Source organism: Microcaecilia unicolor, chromosome 6, assembly GCF_901765095.1.
Source record: "Microcaecilia unicolor chromosome 6, aMicUni1.1, whole genome shotgun sequence".
NCBI lineage: Eukaryota > Metazoa > Chordata > Amphibia > Gymnophiona > Siphonopidae > Microcaecilia > Microcaecilia unicolor.
The window spans coordinates 298325115-298351194 of NC_044036.1; the positions used below are offsets into that span (position 1 = coordinate 298325115).

A 26080-nucleotide genomic window follows, 5' to 3' on the forward strand; every position below is an offset into this window, starting at 1 on the left:
AACTCTGCCTCCTCCGCTCCATCCCGCTCCCGCACCAACGCTCACAGTCCGCTGCCAACCACCCGCAACCCAGACCCAGCCAGACTGCTCTGCTGCACGTGAGCCGGCTGCCTGCCAGAGACTTGCAGCAGCCGGGCTGCAGCGCTCCCTGGCCCTGCTTGCCCAGTCACCGCTTCGGACCGTACCTCTCCTCCTGAGTGAGTCCGCACCTCTGACCCCCCCAGGCCACGTGGTGTGATGGTCGCGATGCGTGCTGCGTGCGTGAGCGCCGCAGACTGCAGCAGAACAGTAGATCTGTCCTGCTTGGTCCTCCTGAGTGACAGACAGTCCTGGTGTGCCACTGATGGCCCGCAACAACTTCCTTCTTCAAGGGCGGGCTGCGCGGGACGGGCAGAGAGAGTTGAGAGAGTTCCAGTTCCAGCTTGAGCTTCCAGTCACAGCCAGTCAGAGACAGAGTGACAGACAGAGTCGGAGTCTTCTTGAGTCAGAGAGTTGTGGTATATATTTTAAAATAATTTTAATACCTTGGTGGTCTATATGTTTTTATATTGTACATTATATTTTACACATCACTTTATTTTATTGTATATCTTTTCATTTCATTTTTATTATATTGCATATATCTATATTATTTTTGCTTATCAATGGGGCAGGGCTAGGGTTGGGGCGGGGGCTAGGATGGGGCCCCACCAAATTGATCTGCACAGGGCCCCGTACTTGCTAAGACTGGCCCTGCTCATAGTTCCTAGAAGGGAGGATTATCTGAGAGATACCTAGAAGTAAGATTTAGGGCACAGTTCAAAGACCCTGTATCTGATAAATGGCGAGAGCCAATTTTTCCAGACACATCAGAAACTGTACCAAAACAAATTGTAGGTCAGTGATGACTATGTGGGATCATGAGCATAGGTGCCCTCTAACAACTGTGGTCCCTTACTCAAAGCCACTCACTCTGTCAGCATGCTCTAATCCCTTTATTTTATTGCACACATGGTTCAGGTCTGTGCATGACAATGCTAAAAGAAAAAAACCCACCAAATTGTATGTTAGGAATTATTAAAAAAAAAAAAGGATAAAATTGGGAAAGTTATACAAAGCAGCCCTGAGCCAACTGAGGGGATACTGGTTTTGCCCCACCTAGTTGGGCACTTTGGAATATATGGTATTTGCCTGTTCGTTTGTATGTGATTGTTGGTATAAAGTCTGGCAGAGAATCAAAGAAATCTTCCACTTCGATTTCCCGCTGACTTTTCAGGCTGTAATCTTGAAGTCTGCAGCATTAAAGGACTCTATCCTCCCCCGCAACACAGCCCCCATGGAGATAACACTGGTGCTGCATACTGTGCCAGCGAACTAGAAAAACTTGATGCAGGCTAATGTTGAACAGCTGGTGGAGTACAATGTACCACTTCTACAAAGAGAAGTATAGCAAAGTTAGGATAATACAAGGAAAGGAAAACCACGGAAGCTGTACTGCTTGTAGTAATATATAATCCAGAACTAGAGAACCTAAGCAAAGTGGAAGCTCTTCAACCCCTATTTCTGGAGGATTAATTACTAAAACAAATCTCCCCCCCCCCCCCCAAGTGAAACAAAAACTTGGAAGGAGTAAACTCCAAACAGAACAGAATGGCACAAACCCCAATGCAAGTTATACCACCACAGATCACAGCACAGCTAAACTTGTTCTCTATGAATATACTGTATATGATCCAGTGCAAAAAAAAATGTGCTATAGCAGACAATCAAGCCAAACTTAAAGACAGACATCATAGGAAGAGGGCTTTCCTCTGTGGTTTTTCAAGGAACATTAGCTTCCATTTACATTTTGTATTCCGTTCAATATCCTCCTCCTAGCCCCTAGGGCCATTCTTACTGGTCTTCCCCTATTACTTCTCAACTTCCTGCTCCCCTATGTTCCTTTACAATCGCTTTGCTCCTCCCAACAGCATTTAGAGGGAGGTTTATTTATTTATTTATGAACATTTACACTCCACTTTTTTCCACATGAAGCAGACTCAAAGTGGCTTACAATGCACAGGTGAATCAATTACAATTACATTAGACAGGAGAGAAGGAACAGGGTAAGAAGGAAAAGGGAAAGGGAAGAGAGACCAAGAGGGACGGTGGTAATTCAGATGCTGAGATGGACCAGATGGTATGCTTCTTAACCTTGTTGTGCTCCTGGGCCCGGAAGTTATTAATGGTGGATTACTCTCTGCAGTTTTTGTCTACTTGAACACTTAGATTTATGTACCCTTACCTATGCCATGAGTAAAATAGAGTAAGCGCACCTCCAAACTAACATCTACAGTGTCTAAGGCAAACCGGGGATCTCGACTGCCATCGGTGGTGGAATGCATGCTGCACTCTGATGGCAGCAGGGAGTCAATTTGCAGAGTGCCTTGATAACACTAACGGAACTTACTTAGAGCCTGTTCCAATGGACAGTTGCACTGGACACATTGTTGCAGAGATACAGAACAATAATGCACTTTTTATCTTATCTACTAACCTTACTGCTATACAGATGGCAGTGAGCTCGTTGGCCTCGAAACTACAGGATGCTGTGGGGCATATTGAACACACGAAATGTTTGTCCACCGCTGAAGATATCATTGGAGAGTTGTAGCGGGAGGCCATGAGCACCACAGATACTTTGAAAAAGCATTGACCCAACTTGAAGATCCAGTCCCAGTAGGCCTGGAAACAGGAACAGTGGATGAGCTTGGTTTCACAATTGTTTTTTCTGATATCTCATTGCCATCTGAGCTTGTGACTGAATGTACACAGAATACCTGCTCAACGGTCTCGTGTGACTGATCGCCCACATAGTATCTTATTTAAAGTTTTGAATTTTCAGCACTATGAATCTCTCCTACAGCAGGCCCATAAACATTGTGATTTATGTTTTCAAAGGGGGGGGGGGGGGTAATAAACTTTTTATCATTACAATATTTCTCAAGCTGTGCAAAATTGTGAATTTCATGACAAGGTGAGATTGAGGTTTTCATCAAGGCCTTCATCAAGCAGCACATAGCATCTGGAACACTGCAGTCTCATGGATCTTCACTACAGATATGGCCTCAGCAGTACCTTCTTGACCCAGTTATGCTTTAGCTTGTTAGGTGGTACAGACCATGGCGATCAAAGATCCTTGAGCTCTACGTCTAACTCCAGTGTATATAAATATTTTTTTCCTTTTTGGACAACTGTGACTCACAGAAAAATACTCTCATGGGGCTCCAGGGAGCAATAAGGGTTCTAACAACAGTAAAATATGTGGATTTGAGGCTTTATAGTAGATGTCTTTTGTTATGGGTTGTTTGGGGGTTTGTTTGTTTTTAAGGATTTGGGGGGGGGGGGGGGGTGTTTGTTCACAGGGCATTTGGAGTTAGTTTTTTTTTTTTTTTTCTATTTTCTTCTGGGGTTTCCCCAGACATTGGGATGTTTGTCAGTATGGGATGGTTGGATGTGGGACGATGGGGTTTTGTGTGGATTTCTCTTAGTGGTTTGGGAGGAAGGAGTTTGTAGATGTGTGTTTAGTTGGAATAGGAGGTGGTGGAGGGTGTTTTGTAAGGGAGCAGTTGGTAAGATAAGGGGGTCTGGGGTGATGAGGTTCCAACTCCCATGCAGATGCTTTTGGATAGTTTTTGTGGTTCTTGTTTTATTATTATTATTATTTATTGCATTTGTATCCCACATTTTCCCACCTATTTGCAGGCTCAAAGTGGCTTACATAGTTTTGTTAACGTTGTCATTACAGGATATTAGATACAGTTGATGTTGTGCAGAGCTTAAGCGAGGGAAGAGTGAAGGGAGTGATTAGGGTAGATTGAAATATCCCAAATGCTATTCTGAATTGACTTCGTCTTCTCTTAACTCTTCACAATGTAACCCAGAAAAATCTTATTGTAACAAATTATACTTCCATTAATCACAATGAATTGTAAGCCACACTGAGCCCGCAAATAGGTGGGAAAATGTGGGATACAAAAGCAATAAAATAAATAAATAAATAAAATAGATGTGTAAGGTGGGCTTTCAAACTGATTGGGTTGCTGAGGTGGATTAGTGAGGTTATCGGTTCTCATTGTAGGCTTTGTTAAAGAAATATGTTTTCAGAGATTTGCGAAAGATAGCTATTTCGTCGATTGTTTTCAGGTCTGTAGGTAGTGCATTCCATAGCTGCGTGCTCATGTAAGAGAAGGTAGTAGCATGCATCAGCTTGTATTTTAGACCTTTACAGCTGGGGAAGTGCAGGTTGAGAAATTTGCGGGATTATCTTGTGGGCTTTCTGGGAGGTAGGTCCACGAGGTTTAGCATATAGATTGGGGCGTCTGCATGAATGATTTTGTGTACAATTGTGCAGACCTTGAACGCAATGCATTCCTTAAGTGGGAGCCAGTGAAGTTTCTCTCTTAAGGGTATTGCACTTTCATATTTGGTTTTTCCAAATATGAGTCTGGCGGCAGTATTTTGGGCAGTTTGGAGTTTTTGGATAGTCTGTTCTTTGCAGCCAGCATACAGTGTGTTGCAGTAGTCCAGATGACTTATTACCATTGACTGTACCAGGGTGCGGAAGATGTATCTCAAGTCATGGTACTTGCACTGTGGAATGGATTGCCACTATATATCCATTCAGAGACTTTTGCACATTTTGAACAGCACTGGAAACCCATTACTTCAGGCAAGCCTTTCACCTGGTGTAATTCATCTGAGTCGAGGCCTAGTGTGTGGTCAGCCAGCAGGTGGCTTTGTTACTTTCTTGTTATGCCATTGGGTTTTGTGTTTCTCACCCCTTTCCAACTGTTTCCTCTCTTTCTCTTAAGATTAAGATAATCTAGCAGCTTGTGGAACATTCATTGTAACTCTACTTGCTGTCCTTCTTTCATTATTCTGCAAACTGCTAAGATATTTTTTGACTTTGTGATATACACCTAAAGTTGACAATAATGATGGTAAAAGAACAAAAACATGAATGCAGCTTCTAAAAGAAGCACCATAGTATTTTGCACATACAAACTACCAAGAAGATTTTCATACGGGAATGAATTTTATATCTTATTTTTAAAAAAAGGGGAGGAGGGGGAATGTTTTTGAAGCCAACGATTGATAGTGAGCAATGGACATATGTTTCACCGATACCATAAAGGCGTAAATATTCATCAGTGGAGAGTTGTACTATTTTTGGCCTGGGTTTTCTTTAGCTCTACTTTTCTTATTTAGGGGCCCTTTTAGGAAGATGCACCTAAACGTGGCCTGCGCTGGTGTAGGCATGTGTTTTGGACGTGCGCAGGTCATTTTTTGAGCGCGCCTGGATCAAAGGCATTTTTTTTGTGGCTGAAAATGGAGGTGTGGCAAAATTAAAACCAGCGGGCATTCATTTTTGGCCTGAGACCTTACCACCACCCATTGACTTAGTGGTAAGTGGCCAGCATGTGAAACTGCTGATTACCACCGGTTAAGCACCACATGGTAGAAAATAGAAAATATTTTCTACCGAGTGTTTTGGATGTCCATAAAAAATGGAATTACCACCCAGGGCACGCGGTAGCCGGGCAGTAGTTCCAATTGGGCACGCATTGGACGTGAGTAGGCACCTACGTGCCTTAGTAAAATGTCCCCTTAGTTTGTATCTGGTCGCAAAAGACAGCACATTCCTATTAGAAACAGGAGAATCTATTGAAGTAGATAAAGGCTTATAGTATTGTGATCTCAGCACTGCAAGGAAACACCATCAGCACACAGGAGTGCCACAAGCAAGTGGAGTATTTCTTGAAAAAATCGTTGAAAGATAAGTGCACGTTTTTCATTTTTGAACACTAAATAATTTGTGAGCACTTTTTGATTCAGGCAATAGCACTTACACTCATGATTAAGAGTTAGCCCTATGAAAGATGTGCTATGCCACCGGGCAAAACTAATGATATTGCCTTAAAATAGGTGGACTTTTCTGAGGGTACTCTTTCAAAAAAATTGTATAAAAGCTATAATCTATATCATGAGTGCTGTGGTAAAAGTTTTTTTTTAAAAAGATTGGAATTTCTGCTGTTAGCCTGTTCCATACAGCATTGATCTTTGGTTTTTGTATTAGATATATAATTTACACCAAGGATTGTGGGGTGTTTTTGAACTATTACAAGTTAAAACTCGGCCATGTTCCATACTCACAAAACGTGGAAAGCTGGCAAAGGCAGTGCTATGTGGATAAAGTTACCTTGAGAACTTTAGCCGCAGGTTCAGCAGAATTATCTGGATACGTTTGCTACAGAATATATCCTATTAAAAGTTTCTAGATAAATTTAGACCTGCTGCTTTTAACTCCTAACCCTTATTCACTTGTTCAGAATCCTTATTTTATCATCCTCACTTTAATATTCCCTTATCTCTTGTTTGTCCGTCCTAATTAGATTGTAAGCTCTGTCGAGCAAGGACTGTTCAAGTGTACAGCACTGGGAAATGATAAGTAGTAGTAGTAGTAGTGTTTGTGGAAAGAGAAGGGGAGGATAAGAAATCATGGGTTTTGTCCAGCTAATTCCAAAAACTAGGCTGACAAACCCTATAAGTACTGACATTTCAGCTTTTAGAAAATGCTTCTATCTTTGGTGGTTAGGACACCCAATTTATCAAAAATTAAATACAGGAACATTTCTAAGCCGGAATAAAACAGCAAGAAAACATTTGATTTTCAAACCTAAAAACCTCTTTAAAGTATTTTGGATTCGGAAGCAACCAAACACATTTGCATGGAATGCTTTATAGAGAAATCATTTTCACAATAAAACATAAGAACAGAAGGAAACGGTGACATGTTTTACTAAACTTAACAGACCACTGTGAATATTTATACAACAGAAAAAAAAATAGTGAATCAAAATTGTATTAAAAATCTACTTCTACACTCTTTATACAGCATGCAGCAAAGGAAAGCTTTAATACAAATGTCTTTATAAAACATCACCATAAAATTCTCAAAATGCCAAAGGCAGTTCCACAAGCTGTAGGTATATACAGAGCACAAGGAGTGCAGACACAAACACAACATTATATACAGACCCTTTCACACACTCTCACAAACACGCTTGTGACAGTGGGCACAAGGGCAGAGATCTATTTTACATTTCTTATTTTGTACCTGTTTCCATAATGATGCTCTATCAAAATCTCAAAAATATATCTGTGTACCATTTCCAGTAACACATATATTAAATACAGTCAGTAAATTTCTTTAAAAATATTTGTTTTAGCAATATTTACTTTTGCAAAACAAAACAAACCAAAAATACATTGTCTGAAATGTAAACATTGTTGTCCGTTGTTTTGCGATGGCTTGGAAGTAGCAGTCCTCGGAGTATATTGCAGGGAAGTTATCATTCAGCTCCATATAGTACACAGAGTTTAGCCATAAATCATTTTTACAGCTGGAATGTCAGAGACTGAGCAAGGCATGTGGTGCTCCTGTAAGAAGAAGAATTTGGAAGACTACATAGCTTTTGGGGTCTTTATCAGCATATTGGCTGGTTCTAGAAAGGTCACTAAGGGATCCTTTTACTAAGCTGCGGTAAAAAGTGTCTCTTAGTGCACCTGATATGCAGGTATTTCCTGTGTGCTAAGTTTACTGCAGGTGTAAAATGGCTGATTTTCTATTTTTTTTTGTAGTAATGGCCATGTTCTAATGTTCAATCGGTATATGGGGTTCTCTTACTAAACTCAACACATAGAATGTTACTGGAGGAAAAGCCTCAAGAAGTTCCTAGACTTCTAAAATGTCTTACAGGAGCAGGACTTCATCATCATCGGCAAAAACCTCCGTAAAGCAGCTTAATGCTATCAAAGTAATAAACTTAGCTTAAATTGCCAGGTCTCTGTCTTCTTCCCAGGGGCCCCATTAGTGGGTGACTATAAAAAAAAAAAGTACCATGTGAGGACTTACTGCTACCCATTTCTGTGCCGACTGTTTAGTCCCCGACATGTTCTCTCAAAAAATATTTTTTTTAGCATGTGGTTATTGCACTGCACACAGATTTTGTAGTTACCACAGGATGCCCGAGTGCATCCCATAGTACACCATTTTAAGCTCCATTAACATCTAACGCAACTTAGTAAAAGGGTCCCTAAAAAACCTCAAGCCCTGATTTCCCAAAGGGAGACAGAGCACTCTGAACAGGTAACGAAACACCAACTGGACTCTTTGTTGTTTTAGATTGATAGTAATTACATGCCTTTCCAAACCTAAACTCAGGGTGGGTTAGGTACAACAGGTATCAAAGGCACATGTGGTACACTAGCAATGCTGAAAAGGCACACAAAAAACAAAAAGCAGACTGATCATACTGAAAAGGCACTGATTGATCCAAGGTCTTGTCTTTGCACTGCTAACATTGAAAGGACCTTGATTTATCCAAGGTATGCACTTTGCACCGATAACACTAGAAAGGCACTGATATACACCCTAGTGCTCATTGCACAAAAAGGCACTAAATTTTAATTGCAAAAATGGCCGCTAAACATATTCTATAAACTATGACTAACTTTAGGCATAGTTTATAGAATCACTCTAAGTGTGTGTTTTTTTTGGTGCCAAATTTTAAGGCGTAGTTTATAGAATTTGGTCCAACGTGTGTAAAGTGTGTATGTATCTGCTCTCCACCCAACTCTGTCCCTGAACATTTTTGCACCCAGGTCACATAAATTACATGTCTTTTTGGCACCACATTTACCCCAGGGGTTATACATGTAAAAGTATTTTTATAAAAGTTATATGCAAAATATCTTTATAAAATAATCCTGTAAATACCTGGCTAAAAGAAATCTGTAGGGCCCTTCGCCTACAAGAAACCATCTAATCCTGTGCATCTTATCACAAACCTACCACTGTGAGTTTTACATTATAAGATAACTGGTCAGTAACAGAAATGATAAATCAAAGATAGGAAAGGAGAGATAAGAATCCTACATTATAGTTGCTCAGTTCTGCACATCTGTCCTTTGAAATCAACCAATTTGCTCTGGTAAGCAGTGAAAAGGAGAATCTAAGACTCCACCTTTGAAATATATCAATTTGCCCTGGACAAATTAAAATGGTAGCTTATAGTCCAGGTCTGCCATTATTTTCCTTGTGAGTCTTTTATTATAGAGTTGTGTATTATACAGAAGGTTTGTAGTCTGTATCAAAACCATTCATAAATTCCAGAACAGAGAGGAGCAATAGGCAAAAAAAATCTCCATCTGGAGTGTTGGGTAGCAGATTTTTAAAGCTGCAAGGGATGGCTAATATTAGGAGGAGGTGGTGGTGGGGGGGGGGGGGGGGGGGGGGGATTTCCAAAGTCATTTACAATGGTAAGACAGTGATTACCCAGGGAAATGGGCTTTACTAAAATTGCTTAGTCTATACGTGGGTAAAAGATTTACCTATTGTAGGGGAAAGCTTCCCCAGAGTGGCACTGAGGCAATGTTTGGATGTACATGCATCCTTTAAAATTTTCAAAAGTAGACAAGCAGTTTTGTTCATACACAGAAAGTATCTGTAAAAATGACAAGTAGTGTATACTTTTACATAGGTATAATCATAGGCATTCCTGGCAGCTGAGTTTGCGTGAAGTTGAAAGATTTTCTGTGTATGCTATTTGGACATTCTTTAGAGCATGTGTAAAAGTGTACACCCGATTTATGATGTGGTAGTTTTACAAAGAACACGTGTGCATATATCTTTATAAAATAGTTAGAAAATATGCACCTATGAGCCTTCACAGCCTACGAATATGGCTATGCTAGTCTTTATTTGCAGGCATATAGTAATAAATTAAATATGTTCACTTATTTCAGCAGATATGGAATGGCTCTTGTGCGTAAGTACAAGCCTTGGTCTTTCAGAATACATGAAATAATGGCTACTTTGATAATCATCCTATGGGGCAATTCACTGGTCATGGAGTAGGAATGTGCATTTGCTAGCCTTTAAAAAAAAAAAATTAGAGATGGGATCATATCGTATTTAACCATATTTATCCAAAAAGATCCCAAACAGTGAGATAGAAAATACTTGGTAGTAATCAAAAATTATCATCCCACTCAAATTCTAGAGCATATGAAGCAGCTTGATATCTATAAATGAGTAGAGTTGGATCATCAGATAGGGGAGATCACTTAGGGGTCCTTACTAAGGCATGCACTAAAAATAAGCATGCATTAAATGCTAGAGACACCCATATATTCCTCGTATGAGGAAAGGGCAAAGAGGTTAGGGCTCATCAGCTTGGAAAAGAGACTGATGAGGGGAGATATGATTGAGGTCTACAAAATTCTCAGTGGTGTAGAACGAGAAGTAGTAAATTGATTTTTTTTTACTTGTTCCAAAAGTAAAATGACTAGGGGACACTCGAGGAAGTTACATGGAAATACTGTTAAAACAAATAGGAGGAAATATTTTTTCACTCAACGAATAGTTAAGCTCTGGCACTCTTTGCCGGAGGATGTGGTAACAGTGGTTATCGTATCTGATTTAAAATGCTAGAAATATGAATTTGTTTGAATGGACTTGGGAAAGGTCAACAGCATCTTCTATGTCTTTTCATATTGTTTTTAGCCCAAAATGAACTGATGGAAAAAAATCTGAAATGCCTGAATTTTGTAGGGGGGGGGGGGGGGGGTGTAGGCCACAAATGTCTCCTTTGTTTAGTTTTTCATGTTGTTTACATGATTTTCTTTTTTTGTGTACACTATTAAACAATAGACATACAATTGAAGAATAATGGCCACTTTTGTATAATAGGACACACTATTGCACCATAGGGTACACTTTTGATAAATTGCTCTCAAAATAAAAACAATAAAAAAAAAACAAATGAAAAAATCCCTTAAACAGCATGAGAAACTAAAAAAAAAAAAAAAACCCCCAAACCAACACCAAAACAAAAACCCTAAAAGTTTTTGGCCTGCACACACTATGAGCATTCCATGAGGCATGGGAAAATGCATTCCTATATTAAAGTTTTGAACGTACACACATTTTTCCATGAGCTAACTTGAGCAAGAGGCACAGAAATAGCAGGCACATGATGTCCTGGTTTGAAGCACCCAATGCATGCCAAAATGAAGTTACCACCCGACTACCACGTAGCTCTTGCGGTAATTTCGTTTTTGGCACGTGTCCGAAAAATATTTTTTTATTTTCTGGCGTGCATAGCGGACACGCGCCAAGTGGCATCTGATGCGTGTAGGTTATTACCGCCCAAATTCCTTACTGCTAGGTCTATGGCTGGCGGTAAGGTCTCAGACCCAAAATGGATGAGCGGCAATTTTGATTTTTCCTCTCATCCCTTTTTGGCAAAAAAAGGCCTTTTTTACAGGTGCACTGAAAAATGATTCTTCGGGCGCCCCAAACCTGCGCCTACACTACCACAGGCCATCTTTCAGTACGCCTTTGTAAAAGGACCCCTGTGTTATTCATGCTTAAATGTAGGCGCACAGCAGGGTACAGCCTACAGAGTTGTTTGGACAGCTTTGTGATGTATTTCATAAAATACATGTGTGCACATGTGGGGGGTAATTTTATAACAAGATGCCTAAGAAACACTTAGAAAAGATGCCCAGTTAGCTTATTTTATCAGACGAGTATAAATATCTATGTGCTTTAAGAAAATACACTGAAAGTTACACTTGCTCTGAAAAAAATGTATAAATGTGGAGGTCTGTTTGTCACATTTGTGTTAATAATTTTTTTTAAACCATGTTAGAACTTTTTAATATGTGGAAATAATCTCGCTGGGGGTTGGGGGGGATTCTATAACTGGCACCTAAAGTTAGACTGGGCAGATCCGTGCTAAACCAGTATGGCGCAAAGGGTGGTCTGTACAGAATACTAGCGTAGCACAGATTTTGCACCTAACTTTGGGCGGGGCAATTACACCTGGTGTAAATACTGGTGCGCAACTAATGGCAGATGGGAATGCCCCTGACTCACCCATGCCCCTCCCATAGCCACTCCCCCCTTTTTGCATGGTATAAAATCTAGCAACACTGGGCCTTCAAGACTGAGACAACAGGAGTCCTTTATTAACAGGTGACCCAACACAAGCTTTATATTAACATCACGGCTGTAATTTTCGACAGACACGCTCATTTTTGAAGAACCTGTTCATCTCTTGAGGCTTTGGACTTACACATTTTGCATAGTGCATGATCAAACCCTGACCCCTGAGGCACACGTTGTTTAATGCCGAAACACGGCCCGTGTCGGGTCACCTGTTAATAAAGGACTCCTGTTGTCTCAGTCTTGAAGGCCCAGTGTTGCTTTTTTTGTTTGTATACTTCTTGTGTATGCTGTATCACCCTCTCTACTTGTTTTGGTATAAAATCTAGGCACACATTTTATAGAACAGCGCAGATCCGTGTGTAAACCCAAATTGAGTGCCAAACACCAATTATTGATGGTTAATGGCTCATTAATTAGTTTATGCGCACTTTGGGTGACTTGTATAGAATGCAGAGGAGATGTGCATTAATTCATACATTAGTACACATTAAATCAAGTTTGTCCAAAATTTTTAAGGGCACTTTAAAACACACGCAAGCCAATGAAGGCACAATCACATTGGAATAAGAACACACGTATGCATAGTTTGTTAGGGATGGGCTGTCATTTGAAATGAATGTCATCCACCGGTAATAGTACGGCTTCTTCTTAAAGAGTGCAGACCTGCAAGCTATTGTGTATGCACAACCTATTGGGAAAGAATGCGCACGACATGCAAAGAGGGTGCGATTTGTGTTCATCATGCGGACTCTAAGTAGAGTTGTTGGACAGTTGTTGGAAACAAAAAAAAAATTTCTAAATGAAAACATGAAAATGTTCTGGGTGCCCATCCCTATAATATATACTACAATGTTCGACAAACTTCCTCTACTATCAATGACTTCACTCAGACCACAGAACATCATGAAGTGTTCATTAACCCCTGGATTCTATATAATGTGCCTAGAGGAGGAGTAGCCTAATGGTTAGTGCAGCGGGCTTTGATCCTGGTGACCTGGGTTCGATTCCTACTGCAGCTCCTTGTGACCTTGGGCAAGTCACTTAACCCTCCATTGCCCCAGGTACAATAAAAACTTAAGATTGTGAGCCCCCTAGGGACAGAGAAAGTACCTGTATATAATGTGTACAGCGTTGCGTATGTATAATAGCGCTATAGAAATGATTAGTAGTAGTAGAGATCTGTGCTGAAATTCAAGCATATTCTGTACCAACATGCGTAACTTAATTAGCTTAACATGCCAATCAGCATTGTTAACAGTACTTAACAAGCAATAGTGAGCACTGATTGGCAATAATTAGAATTTACATCACAACTCCCTAAGCGTTTCTGTAATGCACTGCGTCTAAATTTTAATACGTGCAGGCAAAAAGGGGGTGTGGTTATGGGCAGGGAAATGGGCATTTCGTGGGCATTTCAAAATTCACGCATGTTGTTATAGAATATGGCCCTCTGTGCCTAAATCTACACACAGGGATTTATGCCATGTTTTCGTTGGTGTAAATGGAGGAGCATAGTTTTAGGCGCTGGGATATAACTAAGCAGATTCTATATAGTACACCTAAATTTAGGTGCCACTTAGTAGAATACACTTAGGTGGAAATGTTTTCTGTGTGAATTTTCTAGGTGCCACATATAGAATCTGGCCCTAAGGAACTGGAATACGACTACTCCAGGGCCTCTAACATGGATGAATTTTGCTAGTGGTGGTCACAGGTGGATCCACTTGTGATAGGTCTCCTATCACCCAAAATCTTATATTCATCCACTACTATCAGGTGTTAATATCCCAGTGACCTTAAGTACCATATTTTTCGGACTATAAGACGCACTTTTTTCCCCCAAAATTTGGGAGGAAAATGGGGGGTGCGTCTTATAGTCCGAAGGTAGACTTCTCCCTACTCACGCAATCTTCCCTGGTGGTCTAGTGACGTCGGGGCAGGAAAGAGCCTCCTCTTTCCTGCCCAGCGCGCTGCTCTCCATCCTCCTGTATGCAGCCTGACGGTCTCGGCGAGATTCAAAATGGCCGCCGAGACTTCACTTCTCGGCGGCCATTTTGAATCTCACCGAGACCGTCAGGCAGCAATGCATACAGGAGGATGGAGAGCAGCGCGCTGGGCAGGAAAGAGGGGGCTCTTTCCTGCCCCGACGTCACTAGACCACCAGGGAAGATCACGTGAGTAGGGAGAAGTGGTGACAGGGCCGGGGGGAGGGCGATCCCGAACTCGGAGGGAGGGAGGGATTCGGACAAGACGCACCGGAGCACCTAGGTTTTAGAGTTGGGAAAAAGGAAAAAAAATTTTTTCCTATTTCCCTCCTCTAAAACCTAGGTGCGTCTTATGGTCCGGTGCGTCTTATAATCCAAAAAATACGGTATATATTTCATAGACTAACTCTTTGAAGTGATGCTTCCTCTAATTTCACAGATGTGGCATATGGATAATATAGAGGGCCATCATGACCTGATCTACACATCTGACCAGACTGCAGATACCTATAGAAAAACCTAATTTAAGAAACAGAATGTTGCATACATCAGGTCTCCTCACTCCCACTGGAGGCAGGGTGGTCAGTATAGAAAGGGTGCAGGCCTTCTCAGTGCTTATTCCGTTTGCCTCCTACAGGAAACACGCAGCCTATCAGCCAAGAGCTTGGTGGAACCGAATTCAAAAATAGCATGGGCGAGTGCCCAGCTATAATAATGAACACAAGGGAAGACTGGTTGCCAGTTAGGACTTATGAAAAACAACAAAGAAGAATTAACCATGTCAGATTGTATGACGACATCTTGGTGAACAATTCAAAAAAATAATCTATAGTTTAAGTTTGTTTAATCACAATTTGATAAAGCACTGAACTGTTTATCACCCCTTGTCGGGCTGCAGTATGGTCAAGTTAAGTGGCACTGCTTGAGAGAGCTCTTTGCTCTGTAGTTAAAACCACATTTGTAACTGTTTCTTCTGCTACAGTTTTTTGATAGTTGCATTAACATCCCTCTTACCATTGCTCGAGATGGAGATCCATGGCTGTGTTTAAACTGAGATCAGTAACATCCAAGAAATCCGTATTAAAGATGCTTGGGCCAGTGCTGGTGAGAGATCCAAAGCCAGTGGCTGAACTTGGGGGTGTCAGATCCAGCCATTCCATGGTTTCCCATGGAGACTCTGTGAAACTCAAGTGGGGCAGAGCTCCACCTTCTGACGAGGGGGGGCATAGCTGAGTCTCCACTGGAGGAAGAGCAGTGTCTAAAATCTCTCTTGAGGGCAGAAGCTCCTCTGATTTGCTAGAAAATGCATCCATCATGCCTTCAAAATGAGGTTCACTGCCTCCAATTTTAAGAAGTGTCATGTCACTAGCCCTTCCTAGAGGACTTTGGGAATTTAGTAAGACTTCAAGATGAGTGTCATTCTTGCTTGGACAGTGGTCAAAAGGTCCTGAGGAGCTTGCATTGCTGGGAGACACAGTTATCTGAGGTACTTTGGGGGTGCAAGAACGCTCTTCTTTAGCATTGGCTGGCATTTCTGTTTATAAAATAGAGGCATAAAGTTTAGTTAAAAACTCTCTTCATGTGTATTGGTTAGTATAAGTTACATAGTATGTTTAATCATTTTATTTATATTAAGTCATTTGTTAACCACTTTCCCAGACTTTATATAAAAGAAAGTAAAGTATATACCAAACACAATCCTCTGCCTCACTGGGTGAGAAAACAATTTAAAAACATTAGGGCCAATATTCATAGCGATTTAACCAGGCAGATGAATAACAGACCCTAACCAAGTATAGAAAGAAAGTAACCACAAATCAAAAATAGAAATATGCAGACAAAAATTAAACTGAAACCCCAAGAAGCCAGACTTGGTGCATCACCAAAGAAATGGAAGCAGAGATGCATGACCCCTGTACTAGGAGGCTATTATTAAGAATAAAATTGCAGAGCATATACAAAAACATGGACTGATGAGACAAAGTCAGCACGGATTTAGTGAAGGGAAGTCTTGCCTCACCAATCTAATGCATTTTTTTGAGGGGGTAAGCAAACATGTGGACAATGGGGAGCCGGTTGATATTGTATATCTGGATTTTCAGAAGGCGTTTGACAAAGTGCCGCACGAAAGACTCCTGAAGAAATTGCAGAGTCATGGAATCGGAGGTAGGGTATTATTATGGATTAAGAACTGGTTGAAAGATAGGAAGCAGAGAGTAGGATTGCGTGGCCAGTATTCTCAGTGGAGGAGGGTAGTTAGTGGGGTCCCGCAGGGGTCTGTGCTGGGTCCGTTGCTTTTTAATGTATTTATAAATGACCTAGAGATGGGAATAACTAGTGAGGTAATTAAATTCACCGATGTCACAAAATTATTCAGGGTCGTCAAGTCACAGGAGGAATGTGAACGATTACAGGAGGACCTTGCGAGACTGGGAGAATGGGCGTGCAAGTGGCAGATGAAGTTCAATGTTGACAAGTGCAAAGTGATGCATGTGGGTAAGAGGAACCCGAATTATAGCTACGTCTTGCAAGGTTCCGCGTTAGGAGTTACGGATCAAGAAAGGGATCTGGGTGTCGTCGTCGATGATACGCTGAAACCTTCTGCTCAGTGTGCTGCTGCGGCTAGGAAAGCGAATAGAATGTTGGGTGTTATTAGGAAGGGTATGGAGTCCAGGTGTGCGGATGTTATAATGCCGTTGTATCGCTCCATGGTGCGACCGCACCTGGAGTATTGTGTTCAGTACTGGTCTCCGTATCTCAAAAAAGATATAGTAGAATTGGAAAAGGTACAGCGAAGGGCGACGAAAATGATAGTGGGGATGGGACGACTTTCCTATGAAGAGAGGCTGAGAAGGCTAGGGCTTTTCAGCTTGGAGAAGAGACGGCTGAGGGGAGATATGATAGAAGTGTATAAAATAATGAGTGGAATGGATCGGGTGGATGTGAAGCGACTGTTCACGCTATCCAAAAATACTAGGACTAGAGGGCATGAGTTGAAGCTACAGTGTGGTAAATTTAAAACGAATCGGAGAAAATTTTTCTTCACCCAACGTGTAATTAGACTCTGGAATTCGTTGCCGGAGAACGTGGTACGGGCGGTTAGCTTGACGGAGTTTAAAAAGGGGTTAGATAGATTCCTAAAGGACAAGTCCATAGACCGCTATTAAATGGACTTGGAAAAATTCCGCATTTTTAGGTATAACTTGTCTGGAATGTTTTTACGTTTGGGGAGCGTGCCAGGTGCCCTTGACCTGGATTGGCCACTGTCGGTGACAGGATGCTGGGCTAGATGGACCTTTGGTCTTTCCCAGTATGGCACTACTTATGTACTTATGTACTTATGTACTATACAAAATATAAAAAGAGCAGATGTAAATTTCAAAACCGTATATATTCCACTCACTAAAAAATAAAGTGGAATAACTTAATACATTTTTGACTAGCTTTAGGAGGCCAAAACCGCCTTCAGTTAAAGATATTATACTGACCTGGGGAAGAAGATCTTGGCCTCCAGAAGTTAGTAAAAAATATATATTTAGTCAAATAAAAAGATATCACCTTTTCCCCCCCATTATCTGTTTTATTTTTTTTTCATCCTTAAAGAGGATTAACATGGCTAGCAACTACTTACCCTAAATTAACAAAACAAATCATTTTTCTATTCATGTAGGTCCCTGTTACTGCCTTCCTGTCTTCTCCATCCATTTTTTATTTCTCTCTCTTCATGTTTTCTTCACCTCTTCCACTATACCGTCTCTGACTGATTATTTTCTTTTCAGCTTTCTTCCATTTTTTGCCTTTTTCTCCACTTAAATTTCATTCATTCTTACTATCCACCTTCAGTATCCAACAGTTTTCTCATCTCTTTCCTTCACTCTGACCCTCCCAATTCCCCAGTCTTTCACTAACATCTAACACGCAGCATCTTCTCTTTTCTCCCTCCCACCAGTCCTCCTGCTGCCATCACTGCCAGGCCCACTGTCTTTCTGAGTTTGTGGTAGAAAAAGAAGGAGGACTCTTGCACTCTACATGCTTCTGCTAGCTCTGCTGGCCCTCCTCTGATGTAAATTGTTTCGGAAGGGTGGAATCGGAAGAGCTAGCAGCAGCACACATAGAAAAGGGGTTTGGTACATCTTCCAGATTCTGTAGTGCAACCCCCCCCCCCCCCCAAAACAAAAACTGTAAGGCAGCAATAGCTGTATGAGTGGGGAAGGTTGCAGTTGGGGATGGGGAAGCTTAGCCTCCCCAAGCCTCTTAGATGGGGTGCCTATGGTGACAGGGCTGGGGATTCACTCACTCTCTTGAAGGCCCTGATTACACCTTACTGTAAATGCAAAAGTCATTACTTTGCCCAGAATCTGACCTCAGGAATTCCTGTTCTTATTCCAGGTAGAAATATGTGCAGGTAGGCTATCTTCACATACGCTTACATGTCTATAGCCTAGACAGTTTTACAAGACATATTTTTGCACATAGAAAGCTGCTTTACCTACAGAAAAGACTTACAAAATTGGACTGCTTTTAATGCTCTCTTCAAATCACTTTCATTGGCTCCCTATCTGTTTCCATATACTGACCTACAAGTGCATTCACTCTGTAGCTGCTCAGTATCTCTCCTCTCTTATCTCTCCCTACACCCCTCCCCAGAACTCAGTTCATCTGGTAAGTCACCCTTATCTCTACCCTTCTCCTCCACTGCCAACTCCAGACTCTGTTCCTTTATCTTGTTGCGCTGTATGCCTGGAATAGACTTCCTGAGTCAGTACATCTTGCTCTGCCTCTGGTGCTATTCAAATCTAGGCTAAAAGACCACTTTTTTAGGCTGCTTTTAACCCTTAACCCCCTATTCACTACCCATGTTCGTTTTAACTGCTCCCATAATATATAACTCTTTGGTCCCTTATTCGTCTTGTCTGTCTGTCAAGCAAAGACTTGTGTTTTGTGTACAGTGCTGTGTACGTCTAGTAGTGCTACAGAAGTACTAGTATTGGTAGTAATACTACTTAGTTCTCTGAACCCCAACAGATTATAAAGTACTAAAACTAACTGTACGGAACCTCAAAAATCTTGTGACCCTTAACAAAAATATTCAAGTTTAACTGTGGAGTACAAAACGGAAACCCAAGCTATCATTTCTTTTTGTTTGGGGGGGGGGGGGGGGAGGTGGTATCTTTTCCCTCTTTTCCTCACAGTGGTCTCAGCTGTTCCCTCTATCCCTAGATAGCATGCCTAGCAGCTCAGAGAACCCTTGCCGGCTTAGAAAATGAAGATGTGCGCCTTCAGCATTGCTAGGGCCATCAAAGCAGTGGCAGCCATCTTTCTCCCTCTTTGGCTCTGCGAGTATTACCCAAGCCCGGCCAGCTGTGATCCATGTAGGATCCCTGTGCTACAGCACCAGGGTCCACATATTCTGACATAAATTTCTCTCAAGAATAATCTTTTGCATGCTCCATACCTCCACTCTCAATGAGTATATCCAGGAGTTCATCCATCTGCTGGCTCCTATTGATCTGCTGCAGGAGGAATGACAAAAAAAGAGCATTAAGAGTTGTGTGTATTGCTCAGTGAATTACAGTATGATTTTTATTTATTTATTTGGATTTTGCTCACACTTTTTTCAGAAGTAGCTGAAGGTGAGTTACATTCAGATACATTGGATATTTCTCTGTCCCTGGAGGGCTCACAATCTAAGTTTGTACCTGATGGAGGGTTAAGTGACTTGCTCAAGATCACAAGGAGCAGCAGTGGGATTTGAACCAGCCACCTCTGGATTGCAAGACCAGTGCTTTAGCCACTAGGCCACTTCTCCACTGACCGCCAATGATAATTTTTTAACATTAATGCAGTTCAACCCTAGGCCCAGTTCAAACACATTAGGGCAAGTAATGTGTGCTGAAGTTCACACGGGGTCATGTGACCCACTAAAGGTCACACAGACTTGGATCAAGGAACTTGATAAGTTTAAACACTGTAGATCAAAATATCTAGAAGGAAACACTTGTAGTTATTTGGGGTGTCCTCTCTATACTTTACTCCATCAACTTCTTTTTTGTTACTCAGAATTTCAACATATTTTTATGTGACGTTATCTCTTGAACTATTCGCACTGTGAGTTTGTGCTATGTATCACTGGCACATTGAGAACTGGAACTTTATAAGAGTATATACAGCACAGATGTTTCTATTCAGAGTTGCATATGACCTTTAATAAACTGAGGGGTTTATGTTTCTTTCTCTGAAAGATCAAGAACCATTAGTAAAGGCATTGGGATTAGGTATACTCTAAACAATGTGGGCATCAGCAGTGAAAAGGATAGATTTGAAAGTCCATGAGATAATTTGGGGGGTGAGCAACAAATTCTGATCTGATGATCTGAGCTGTTTTCTCTCTGTGAAATGACTCAGGCACCAGCTCTGAAAGGACAGAGCTAAGTGTCTCTGATTGAGCTCAGGGACCATCAAGAAAGCAGCTGAGTTTGAATTTGTTTTAGTGATTCTATGTTTATAAAAGCAGGTAGGTTTATAGATATATTGTTATATATTTTTGTCATATCTCTCTTGACACTAAAGCCCAACAAATGGAAAGAAGGGAGAGAGAGGCAAGAAAAAAAGGTAGAAAAGCAAGGAAATGTGTAAGGACATAAGACATAAGCATCGCCACACTGGGACAGACCAAAGGTCCATCTAGCCCAGCACCCTGTCTCCGACAGTGGCCAATCCAGGTCACGATCACCCGACAAGATCCATGGAGCAAAGCATTTTGTACTGTTTGTCCCAGGAATATTGGATTTTTCCCTACGTCTATTTAATAACATTCTATGGCCTTTTCCTTCAGGAGACATCACTCAAAAAGAGGAAAAGATATGAAAAAAATGATGGAAAAGAAGTGCAAAAATAAATAAGATTATGGGACAGATAGAACAGAAAGAGTGAGAAAGTGTGAGAAGAAGAAAAGTATGGAAGAAAAAACAATTACTGGGACAGACCGAAGATCCATCAAGCCCAGCATCCTGTTTCCAATCCAATTCAAGTTACACATACCTGGCAATATCCCAAAACAGTACAATACATTTTATGCTGCTTATCCTAGAAATACACAACCAACTAGTGATAGAACATAAAGTACTCTGTGCTATGTAATTTCTAATTTGTGAAGGGGAAGTCTGATACGGTCACTTAGGCACTTCTTATCACCGGAATGGTGAGCCTGTACTTTGTGACTATTTATAATCATCGACTGCCCCCAGCCTCCCGTAGTGCAAAATTATCATTCAAAAAAGTGTCCAGAGCTGTGCCCTTAATGTTTTTTGCACTATGGGAGGCTGGGGGCAGTCGATGATTATAAATAGTCACAAAGTACAGGCTCACCATTCCGGTGATAAAAAGTGACCATATGAGACTTCCCTTTCACAAATTAGAAATTACATAGCACAGAGTACTTTATGTTCTATCACTAGTTGGTTATGTATGATCTACTCTATATAGGTGGAACATTGCCATCCATTTTTTGACAGATATCCTAGAAATAAGCAGTAGATTTTTGGACTTTTCTTTTAGGAAATTATCAAAACCTTTTTTTAAACCCTGCTAAGCTAACTGCCTTTATCACATTCTCTGGCAACAAATTCTAGAGTTTAATTACAACCCTTTTATCATTTTCATCGCCCTTCTCTGTACCTTTTCTAATTCCACTATATATTTTTTTGAGATGCGGTGACCAGAATTGCACACAGTATTCAAGGTGTGCACCATGAAACAATACAAAGGTATTATAATGTCCTCATTTTTGTTTTTTCATTTCCATTCCTTTCCTAATAATACCTAACAGTCTATTTGCTTTCTTAGTAGTAGTAGAATGAAACAGTACAAACATTTTGAACAAAGAGCAAACTAGCAAAGAACGGAATGGAGAAACATTCAATCATAATGATGGCAGAAAGGAACAAGAAAGAAATGTAATGGGAAGCTGTGAGGAAAAAACCCCATTGTTTTTCTACAAAAAAGATAGAAGAGGTCATAGCCAAGTAAGAAAAAAAAAAAGAATATTGGGCTATGATTCAGAAGAAATCCTATGATGTATTCAAGTCCTTTTTACCATTGAGAATGTGTGGTCCAGTAAAAAATCATTATCTACTAGGAGCTTTGGGATCTAGGTTAGCATAAGATATTTGCCAAATTTGTTTTTAATAATTAAAAAATATATATAAAGAAATGAGTTTAAAAAATAATTGTATGAAATGGTTAATCTCTATGGGGTCCTTTTAGTAAGCAGCAGTATGCACTATCATGTGCTTACTGAACGATAAAAGGCAAAAGACTGCAGGATGCGCTCATACGCATTCCCAGACCTGGAGGATGAGTGAAGCAAGGGCAGAGTCAGCACACGTTCACTGATTTTTATGAACAAAAAGTTACTCCAGGTTCAGAGCATGTCATACTTTGTCCTAAAAATTCAGCAGAAGGTAAGAGAAAAAAAAAATAAGATATTTACCTGCTTCACAGCGTCCTCATATGATGGGGGCTGCTTTATCTTTGAACGAGCTGAGTTGGAGTTACAGAAGCTTGAAGATGAAATTGAAAACTTTGGACCTGCCTGAGAAGAGGAGTGTGAACCAGCTATCTGTAGAGAGATATGAAAACATTACAAGTTCAGCTATGCAATGTGCACCATTCACTGTGATATCCTAAATCTACACATCACCCTAGGAACACTATACTGAGAACCTAGAGAGTTACCATTGCACTGATTTTCAAATATGAAGTTTCATTTGGAAAATCATGACCTCTACATCCATGCTGATAGGTCACAGGGATATAAAATGTGACGTAATAATAAAAAAAAATGGAATGGTTGCTGTGGCACACATCGCCATACCTGGGAAATTTTGCATCTTGCACAACACAATTTTTATTAGATTGTAAACCGCTTTGTTCTGAAAATATAAAGTGGTATATCAAATATAATAAAACATAAAACATTTCAAGATAAGCAAACAGCAGAGGGAGTCACTCTCCTCTCACACCTTGCTTGCTTTTCACTTTCTCCTGCCCACTTGCATTCTCCTGCATCTACTCACTCTCTCTCTCCCCTTTGCTTACCTTAACCCGTGCAATAACAAGAAATAGCTATGATCTAGACTCTTCCAGGTTGTGAAAACTGCTCAAATTTCCTCATTAGAAGAAGTGCACAAGTAAGTTCTCTCTCATACTTTTGCACCATAAGTACATAAGTATTGCCATACTGGGACAGACCAAAGGTTCATCAAGACCAGTATCCTGTCTCCAACAGTGGCCAATCCAGGTCACAAATACCTGGCAAGATCCCAAAAAAGTACAAAACAATTTATGCTGCTTATCCCAGAAATATGCAGTGGATTTTCCCCACGTCCATTTTAATAACGATCTATGGACTTTTCCTTTAGGAAGCCATCCAAATCTTTTTTTAAACCCCGCTAAGATAACTGCCATTAGCTCATCCTCTCTATTCCAAACTCGTACTACTTCTGCTGTGTCAAAACACAAGCTGGTAGTCTTGGATGACTGAAAAGGGAGATGGATTGGAGTGGGGTTGATTTGTCTGTAGTCTGGGTGTCAATGAGGAATGAAATAAGGTTACATAAGTGGGGTTACATAAATTGCCTTTTTTTTTTTTTTTGCTGACAATGACCACAATTCTTTGACTGAGTAGTAACTGTGACCCAGAGGGAGGGTTTCCAGGATGCCAACCCTACCCCAGCCCCGCCCAGAGGAACAGCTTTCCTATTCGCACATAAAGACATGCTTGTAGTGGCACTATTGGGGTAATTCTATAAAGGCAGTTTTGCAATATACACTTTTGAGCAGGCGTAATATCCACTCCTGCAATGTAGATGCTGCAATCTCTGCAGGATTTATGTTAGTATTTTGTAAAGAGAAATAGGTGCCAAAATAGTTTTAAAATAGGCACCTTCTAGCCCACTTAACCTAAGCAAATCTGTTTAACATTACATTACACCAACAGGTAAAAAAAAGCACAATGGGCCTCCAACAACAGTTTGGCACCGAGATGTGTCTTTATTAAAAGACACGATATGGTCCGTGTTTCGGCAACCTGCCTGTGTCAAGGGTCTTAGTGATAACTGCTTCTCATCTACTATGATCCAGGGTGTCAGTGAGAGAAAAACAAATCTTGAATGCTTTTAGAACTGCAGCTGTGTATGTACAGTGTCCAATGCTAAACTTCAAACAGCTACAATAGCTGCGTTACTTAGAAATGTAATTGTTTTTTTTTTACATACATAAGAATGTGTGTTTAACATGAGCAGTTTTCAAAGAAGGCATTTTTACATGCACATACCTATTTTAAATGCAGAGATGCCCTTGAAAATTGCTCCCTTTACGCCTGGCTCAGCTCCATAGACTTAACGCTAACCCCAGAAATATAAGCTAACCTTGGGGTCCTGCCTGCTGAAAAATGGCTTGCGGTAGTGTAGGCGCATGTTTTGGGTGCATGCCGATCCATTTTTTAGCATGCCTGTAAAAAAGGCCTTTTTTTGCCGAAAATGGATGTGCGGCAAAATGAAAATAGCCACGCGCTCATTTTGGGTCTGAGACCTTACCGCCAGCCATTGACCTAGCGGTAAAGGCTCATGCAGTAACCTGGCGGTAATGACCTACGCCTGCCAAATGCCACTTGGTGCGCGTCCATTATGAGTGCCCGAAAATAAATATTTTTCAGATGTGTGAAATGGGCGTGCGAGAAGAAATCCGCCGGAAGACGGAGAACTCAAAAACGCCCCACGGTAAACAACAATACAACAATAAAAGTGGGAGGGCGACCAAGGATACCAAAGACTGGAAGATGTTTGTTGGTAAAGAAGTTTATTGAGGTATGAAGACTCGACATAGCGTTGTGTTTCGGCCGTTAGGCCTGCATCAGGAGTCTATAAAAATGCATATATGCAATAAAAATAAAAAATTAGAGATTAAAAGCAAATTCAGTACAAAGTGATACACAGATAAATAACACTCATATACATAGATATAAAAACCATAATAAAATATATATAAATATGTGGATAAAATATAACTATGTTTTAATGCGCTTAAATGAAATATGATGAAGATAACAAATTAATATTATAATATGACAAAGTACATATGGAATAAAATTTGTGTTACTATCCTAATTTTAACACAAACACATACATTTAAAAATTACAAGAATATATGTTAAAAATGCAACGTCACAAATTATTAGATGTGCTTCTAAGCATGGATAAAGCAACCAAAAGTGCATATAAAGATGTAACTTGAACTTGGGTCATAACGTGCACCAAAAATGATAGTACCACAAGAGCCACGCGGTACTCGGGTGGTAACTCTATTCTGGCGCACATTGTGTACGCGTAGACGCTTACGAGGCTTAGTAAAAGGGCCCCTTTATTTCACCTCTTACTCAGGAGCCAAATTTCCAGTGTTAAAAAAAAAGTTAATTAAGTACTAAGAGGTCCTTTTACAAAGCTGCGGTAAGCACTAATGCGTGATTACTGCATCTTAAGATAGCTTACCATGGGACGCACTCAGGCATCCTGCAGTAAGTTCCAAATCTGCATGTGCTACCCAGGCAGTAGAAAATATTTTTAAATTTTTGTTGAAGGGAGTGTGTTTGGGGGCAAGGAGCAGGTGTTGCTGCAGGCTAATCAGTTAGTGTGGCTGCATTATCACGCGCTGTTTAACGCAGGATTACCACATTAACCCTTACTGTTTACAAAACTGATATCGGTAAGAGCTCCTGCAGTATTTCTTTTTAATGATTGTGTACTAATGGAAACATTAGCCTATGGCCGTTAACAGAAAAAATAGGAATCAGCCATTTTCCAGCTGCCGTAAAAATGGACTTAGCGCGTGGGAAGTATCCGCATAAGGGCGCTAATGCCACTTGTTTTTTTTAACCACAGCTTAGTAAAAGGACCTCTTAGAATCTTATTAAAATGTTTTATATTACTGTATTTTAAAAATGAATAAACAAAATGTGAAATTATGCTAACATTTCCTGTTTTGTTTCTAATTAAAGCAA

General features: G+C 40.6%; 1 protein-coding gene across 1 annotated transcript in view; it reads right to left on the reverse strand.

Annotated features, from left to right (window-relative positions):
• Positions 1-14354: 14354 nt before the first annotated feature.
• MYOCD (myocardin) overlaps positions 14355-26080 on the reverse strand; it is a 140631-nt gene continuing 128905 nt past the window's right edge. Inside the window, 3 exon segments of the mRNA XM_030207977.1 lie at positions 14355-15556; positions 19478-19535; positions 22514-22642. Coding sequence (XP_030063837.1) covers positions 15033-15556; positions 19478-19535; positions 22514-22642 — 711 coding nt within the window. The 3' untranslated portion in view covers positions 14355-15032.